The following is an 8326-nucleotide window of genomic DNA, read 5'->3' as shown; positions in this document are numbered from 1 at the left end:
ATGGATCCCCAGAGTCCTTTTGTGGTTAGGAGTGTTGGATCTGGAGTTTTATAGAGTTTTGAACTCTTGCATGAGATCTTGGCTCCTTTTACTCTATTTAACCTAGCTTGAGCTCAAGACATGCATTTGACATGCATGTCTATAATGCAACGATTTTTATGGTCAATTAGATGAGAGAATGCCTTATAGGAAGATTGAATGGCTAGTTTTATGGATTAAGAGCTTATTGGATTAAGCTGCTCTGAACAGTCCCCACGGCGTGGCGAAGGGTCACCATGACATGGCGGATGGCAGCCTTGCAACTATTTTGTCCTGTAGTCCCCACAGTGTGGCTAGAGGCTAGCCACGACGTGGCGACTGACTAAGTTGACTTTTGACCAGGATTTTTGACCTAGGGGTATTTTGGGTATTTTTGAGCAATAGTTCAAGACTAGGTCACTGTTTGTTGTACAGGTGACCTGTAGAGTTGGTATCCGAAGTTGTGTTGTGTTCAACTACCTTTTCAGACTGAGAGGTGAGTTTTCCTCAATGTACTTGTGGGTCGAAGGCACCAATGCCGACCCACTAGGTTATGTATCCTGGTATATAGGATGTTATTATGCGGTAGTGATTGGTAGAAATGTCTGTTAGTCTGTTGATTGGTTATATGATTATCTGTTTGCTGGATATATGTTATCTGTTATGTATATGTTGACATAGTATAAATGGGTTGAGACAATGTTGCTTTATGCGGAAGCCAATAAACCTGGTAGCAAGCCAGACATAACAAGCCATAATTATGTTGTAGGCTCGGGAGTAAGCCAGACATGAGATGTGGGCCGAAAGGCAAACCAGACTCATGATGTGGACTCAGTGGTAATCCAGTATGTTAGTTGTGGACCCAGTATGCATGTTGTTATATGTTGTATGGTGGTACTTGGAGGAACTCACTAAGCTTTGTCTTACAATTTCAATTTATTGTTTCAGGTACTTCAGATAATAGTGGCAAAACAAATGCGTGATCGTACACATCCTTCAATGACATGTTTCTTTTGGGATTTGTGATGCACTAATCTTGGGATATTTATATTTGATACTCGACCTGGATGTCAGTTTTATTTGAAAACAATGATTTTTTTTTAATTTAAAAAAAAATGAAAATTTTTATCGTGATTTTGGAATGTTACATTATGTTTAAAGCTTTCCCATGAATAGTTATTCCTACATGGTTATTTTTGTGATTTTCTATTTAACATATATTTATTTACTTAACAATTAGATCGACATAATAAAATCATGAAGTTTCTTTTCAACTAATAATAAATTTAATAAGTTTTTTTTTTTTATCTATAAACAAATAACTTAAATCTGTCAATGATACAAAATTGGAAAAGACTGTTGATTAAATTTATTTCATAGGGAGTAATTAAATTAATATAATCATCATCCATTACCAATAATCCATACAAGAACAAGATCCATTCTCAAAATGATGAAATCTTTTTCGATCTCTCACAATAACCCTTCGTCCATATATTCTAGAAACAAGTTTAAACGTGGAGTGACAATCATCACATATCCGCAAATTCTTAACCACCTTAACCGTCATCTCACGACTCGTACTAATCAACCCAAAAGCAACCGCAATCTTCTCACTATGATACCGTAAAACCGATTCTTTCTCATCATTATCCACTTTTAGGAAAACTTGAGACCTGTCCGGTTTATAACCAGACAGACTCAAGTTCTCCATCATTTCTTCCAACATCATACGAATATCTTTTGATTTTATATGCGATTCATCCTCAACAAAAAACTCATGAATGGCCCCATTGATCTCAATCCAACTACACCCCGGATCTTTTTGAACATTGTTTTCCTTCATTTTCAACCTTGTTTCCGCAACCCTATCCCAGTTCGCCTGAGAGGCGTACATGTTGGATAGGGCTACGTACGGGGCCCCGTCTTCTGGATTTGTTTCCAGAAGACGCTGCCCTGTACGTTCACCAATCTCAAATTTTTGGTGCTTTTTACAAGCACCAAGTAAGGCCTTTAAGGCCACATGGTCCGGTTCACCCGGCATGTTGAGTATGAACTCTTCGGCTTCTTGTAGACGGCCCGCACGGCCGAGTAGGTCAACCATACATCCGTAGTGTTCGATCCTTGGGGTTAACCCACCGGTTCGAACCATGTTGTTGAAAACTGACAACCCTTGGTCAACTAGACCACCATGGCTACATGCGGTTAAGACCGCGATATAAGTTACATCGCTTGGTGAAACCCCGTTTTCTTGCATTTTCTTGAAGTGATTAAGAGCATCGTTGGCTCGGCCATGGATAGCGAGCCCGGTGATTATTGAGTTCCATGTGATTACGTTCTTTTGTGTTAGAGAATTAAAGAGTTGAAGCGCTTCATCCATGCTTCCACATTTTGAATACATGTCAATTAGTGCAGAACCGAGGATTGGGTCGATGTTTATGTTGTTCTTCACTGCGTAGAAATGTACCCATTTCCCGATTTCAAGTGCACCGAGTCTTGAAATTGCTGGAAGTACACTGATCAAAGTGATGTAGTTTGGTATTGTGGTATCATCTTCCATTTGCATTTGTCTAAATAGTTCTAAAGATTCCATGAAAAACCCATTTTGTGCGTACCCAGAAATCATGGAGTTCCAAGACATTACAGTTCTTTGCGGCATTTTATCGAACAGGTTTCGTGCAGTTTTGAGTTCGCCAAGTCTTATATAGCCGTCGATTATTACGTTCCATAAAACAATTTCACCCATTTCCGAATTCGTTTTGAAAGAATCAAAAAGAAGATGAGCGTCGTTCATGGTACCACACATGGCGTACATTCGAACCAAATTGCTTAACACAAACCCATCATTCAGTAATCCGTGCTTTACTACAAGACAATGAGTTTGCTTACCTTCTTCGAGCCTGCCCGTTTTTGCACACGCTTTAAGCACAGACGGAAAGGTGAACTTATTGGGTTTTGCAAAATCGTTGCTTTTTTCGACCATTTGGGTAAACAGAACGAAGGATTCTAATGGGTCGTTGCTATCGCATAGAGCTCTGATGATGGTGTTCCAAGAGAAGCAGTTGGGTTGGCTCATTTGATCGAACAGGCGGCGGGCGTACTGGAGGTCTCGGAGAGGTGGGTCGGAAATGGCGTAGAAACGGAGCAGCTCGGCGGAGGCAAGTGGGTCACGGATGCGTCCGGTTTTGATAAGTCTGGCGTGTACTTGAATCAAATCCCGCTTCGTCTTGCATTGTTTGAGCTCCGGAAAGAAGGTCGATGGGTGTGGTGACTGACCGGTGGTGATTGGTTGCAGAACCGTCGAGTTCATGGCCACGCTAGCTTAACAAATGCCCATCAAATTGGAGACGGAGTTACCGGCACCCAAATTTTTATTTCTTATATGTATATAAATATATAATTCAACCAACATAATTTTTGTAACTAACTAATAAATCAACTTTAACCTAATTTTTTTGTTAAATAAATATAATTTTTAATTATTTTTTGATTTATGTGAAATTATTTATTAAAAAAAATTGTTATTTATTTTAAAATTATTAAAAAAATTTAAAAATATATATAACAATGTTGATTTATATCTATAACAACAAATAAATTATATATATTGCTATAACTTGTTTAATGTTTTTATTAAAAAAAATTAAAGTATCGAAATTAATGAATTTTATAAACCATGTATAATTTGCAACATGACGAATAGTGTTTTTATTATTTTAATACCAAATGTTTTTATTTTATAAACCTATTTTAACATCAACTAACATACCTCCTGAATTATGTGCTTACTTTCCACATTTAAGACAAGCTTTGGTTAGTTCATGTGTCATTTTCTTTTTATTTTTTCATGAGTCAAAACAAAAAGGTCTGTCTTAATGTGTTTGCTGGTAGATCTAGACTTAGGTCCTGTTTGATATTGGGCTGACCGAGTTGGGTCAGACCTTTTTGACTGACTCGGTCAGCAAAATGTGTTTGATAAACAATTTTTATCCATCTGACTCAAAAAGATACATTTGATTGGGAAAGGAAATGAAATTCGACTGACTGGGAAAGGAAGAAAACATTCCACGCATACCCTTTGCCCTAACGAAGCGTCTCCCTTTCAACTATTTTCTTCCATCAAGCGACGTCACCAGCAAGCACCGATCGAAGGTTTCTCATCAGGTAATACTTTCGATTTCTCCTTCCTCGTCTCATAATACTTTCGATTTTAGCCATTATCGACCAGCAACATCGATTTCTGCAATAGTTGTTGTTTCGATTTTTGCTTCCTCGTTTCGATTGTTGTTTTGATTTTTGGTGAATGTTGTTGAAAGTTCAACTTTTGTTGTTTTGAATTTTCGAATTCATGGATATGTTTACTGATTTTGCTGATTTCATAGAGCACGACTCTTCGATTCTTTACTCTTCACCCTTCACCTTTTACAATCATCCTAAGCCCTAAATCTACAATCATATTTATTTGTCCAAGATTAAAAATTAGTCAGGGGTTCTCGTCTCTTCAGTCTTCTAGCCAACCTTGTGCTATACAAACTTCAAATCCTCAAGATTCAAGTCGCAAGAAGCTCAATGTTTCCAGATTCAAGTCTCAAGAGTCAAGAATAAAGCCTTCAACTTGATTTTTCTTCCTTCGACACTTTTTTTGCACTCGATTTCCATGTTATAGTTTTTATCTAATGTTATTGCTTCGACTATGTATTTATTTATTTATTTTTGTTGAAATGATCTAATGTTTTTGGCTTTTAAATATATTTTTTTCGATTGTTATCTCATGTGATTTTTATATCATATTTATGTGTCGTTTGTGTCATATGAATGGTTGGATGGCTATATGGTTATCAGATGGATATATCTTCTATATAATTGAATGTTTGAATGGCTGAATTTATATTGATTTTCACTTCTGATTGGTGGAGTGGTTATAGAATGTATTTATGGCAGAATAGTTGTCGGTTTTTATTTCATCTAATGTTATGGCTTGGATTGTTTTTTTTTTTATTGTGATATCATTTGTATGTGTGTATAATTTTGTATCATTTGAATGTTATATGGTTATTAAATATCATTTGTTTTGAATTATTGGAACATGCATATAAAAAGTAATAAAATGTTGTCATGCTTATATTCAAAAGCTATTAGGAAGAAGGGTAAAATGGTCATTTTTTATTAATCAGTACATTGAGTCAGATGTACAATCAAACAACATGGTTTCTTACTCAGTCAAGATTTCTTACCCGGATAGACATTTCCCAGTCAGCTCTTTCTCAGTCAGCAACTATCAAACGGGGCCTTAGACTGCCCACGCCTACCCCCAACCTCTCCAACTTATACTTTTATACTTTTAACCTAATATTTATCTTTTTTACAGGTTTTACCCAATTTTTTATTATTTTTATGAAAATGTCCATATTTTTTAGAATATTACAATTGTTCACCAGCATTTTTTGTATTTTCTAAAACATACTTAAAAAAAATGTACATCTTTGTCTTTTGTATTACTATTACTTTTTTGCATTGATCCATATTGGGGCGGTAAAGTATTAATTTCATCCTTTTTTTGGAACGGTAAAGTTTTATTTTTATCTAATCTAATATTTATTGTAAATTCGTTTGTTTTTTTCCTGGTTACTACTTAAATGTATAAAAAGAAATTGATAAATTTGAGGGAAATTAAAGTAGTGACCAGAAAAAAAAATTAAAAATTAAAAATTAAAAAAAAAATCAGTAGAGAATAGTAAATGCAATTGTTAAAAAGAAATTATGGTTACAAATGAAGAGCTAAACGCGGGAAATACAAGTTTGAAACATTGAACTCTTGAAGATAGCAAAGGTTAAGTTTATTAAGATAAGAAAGATGCTAGAAAAATCCGGCCTTGCTTTAGAAGAGGCAAGTCACCAAAGACACGATGGCTGCAAGTAAAGCAGGAACTTGCAATGCAATTCCAGCGCTCTGCATTGATGGTGATGGTGCTGGTGCTGCCTCAAACTCCTGAGCCATCGTTCCAGAACTGGTGAAGGCCATGAGTACAATCATTGTAATGGCAAGAAAAGTGGCTAGCTTCACACCTTCCATTTCGGTGAATGATAAATGTTTATTTGTACTTGTAGAGATTAGAGAAAGATTGGTTTTATAGTTTGTATGATCGAGTGGCAAATAAGCTAGTGGGATTGGTGGCTTTTATAGCGGCTGTTTACTGTTTAGTGGGGATTACATATTAATGATTTAATGGAGGAATCTTACACCTAATGACATGGTAAGTATTATTTTTAAACAAGGTGCATAATCATTTAACATAAAGTGGGCATCAAAGCAAACCCTTAATTAAAATATCTGCAACCCCATTTTGCCATTGTCTACTAGGTTGGACAGTCTTCATACACATGATGCTTGTCCCATTGCAATAAATATATATTTTGGTTAATTGTGTTTTTGATAATTAATTTTGATTTGGAGTTCTAGATGTGTGAATGTTGTCTCACTAGCTAACCAGAACTGCTTTTATTTTGGTTTTTAAAAATATACATCAGTTTTGAAACAAAAAGAATAGAGTGTTTGGTGTTGGAATAGTGTCATCATTGCACACTACCTCAAAAATTTTAGTTTAATAACTTTTACTTCTTATTATTTATCATTTTCTCTTTCATTTGATGTACACTTTTAATAATGTGACCCATGTGGGCTTTATCATTGATGTTTCTAGGATATGTATTACTAAGAAGAACATGTATTATTAAGAATGAGAAGACACTACAAGAAGGTACTACATGCTTCATAGGCTCGTAGCTACAAAGACATTTCTTTGATGACAAGTCGTCTTTATAAATTATTTAAAGTTTTTTGTAAGATTTTGGGGTATAGAAAATGCTTGGAAATTCTGAGAATTGTGGTTTTTACTTTTAGATTAAAGTATTTGGGTGGTACTCCCAATCTTTAATCGGATAAGACTCAGAATTGAGAAAACAGAAGAGAGAATATTCAAGATGTTATGAAGAAGAAGTGTACCAACAACAAATTTCGGATATGATCATATAACCAGAAAAACTTCCAGTCTTACAACTGCCACATGACAGTTTTATGTCCTAAAACTGTCAAAACGTCATAAACTAACTTAAATTCGGGTCTAGAATATGGATCACAAAACCGGATACATTTACCAAAAGTCCGGATTTTTGAAGCATTTTTAATATAGTAACATAACATATATAGAAAATTTCCTTCGACCCCAGCCAGGGGCTCTGCCCCTTGGACCCCGCCAGGGCTGCCGCCCCTTGGACCCCACTCCCAGGGGAGCTGCCCCCGGACCCCCGTCGGTTCAGCCGTTCAGGGGCTTCGCCCCTAAATAGCAGTGTACTTTCAACAAAGACAATATTAAACAATTGTGCATTACGCACCATACCGATTTGTTCAATAATTGTCAAAGTGACATTGATCAACAAATTAACCCCATTACACTTAAATAACATTAGTGATATAAAATCACTAACACTTTTGTCATCTATGCAACGACATGGCAACACAATTGGTTATAGCTACAATGTCGCATCACTCTATTCCTGGCGACCAAATCGTGTCCACGAGGGACGTCGTCTCTTGTTTGTTACAAAAATGCTAATATAACAATCAATTACAAATAGAGATGTGAAGGAGGGGATTAAAATCATCCCTAATCATATGTCAACTGGGAATGAGAACTAAGGATTGTCTTATAAGGGGTGTGGATATTTACCCCATCACAATACATTTTAAAGCCGTGAGGTCAATAGATCTCATAAAAACTTTGCAGTTAAGCATGTCCGGACGAGAACAAATTGAAAATAGATGCCCCGTTAGGAAGTTTTTCTGTTAGGTGGCCCAAAACGAACAATATTATAATACATGCCTTTGTGGATGTTACAAAATGGTGTCAGAGATTACATGTCGATGTGTTCAACAGGGACCTCTAACATTGTAGTAAGGGGTGAATGGGGGAGAGATATGTGATCCTACGTTGCCTGGGAAGGAGAATCAAACTCTACTTTATAAGGGGTGTGATTATCTTCCTTATCATAATGTGTTGTTAAAGCCATGAGGATCGTGAATCCCATAAGCACTCTGCATTTAAGCGTGTCCGAGGAAAGAGCAATTCCAGGATCGGTGACCACGTTGTGAAGTTTTCATGACCCAAAACAGAAAATATTGTGATACGTGCCTTTGAAGATGTTACAATATAAGTGAGGAATGTATAAAGATGCTAGCTTTAAAATACATAATTCTAGATCTAAGGAAGGTGATAGGTTTCTGTGATTCATGTGTTCTTGTTAAACAAAA

At 36.0% G+C, this 8326-nt stretch overlaps 1 protein-coding gene across 1 annotated transcript; it reads right to left on the bottom strand.

The window, feature by feature from the left end:
* Nucleotides 1-1405: 1405 nt before the first annotated feature.
* Nucleotides 1406-3395, bottom strand: LPA66 (Pentatricopeptide repeat (PPR) superfamily protein). Its single transcript, XM_079074636.1, has one exon. It carries the CDS (start codon nt 3326-3328, stop codon nt 1430-1432), a length of 1899 nt encoding a protein of 632 aa, XP_078930762.1. The 5' UTR covers nt 3329-3395; the 3' UTR covers nt 1406-1429.
* Nucleotides 3396-8326: the final 4931 nt, after the last annotated feature.

Source organism: Lactuca virosa, chromosome 9, assembly GCF_052849685.1.
Source record: "Lactuca virosa cultivar CGN04683 chromosome 9, Lactuca_virosa_CGN04683_v6, whole genome shotgun sequence".
NCBI classification, from domain to species: Eukaryota; Viridiplantae; Streptophyta; class Magnoliopsida; order Asterales; family Asteraceae; genus Lactuca; species Lactuca virosa.
This window is presented reverse-complemented; position numbering and strand designations above follow the sequence as displayed.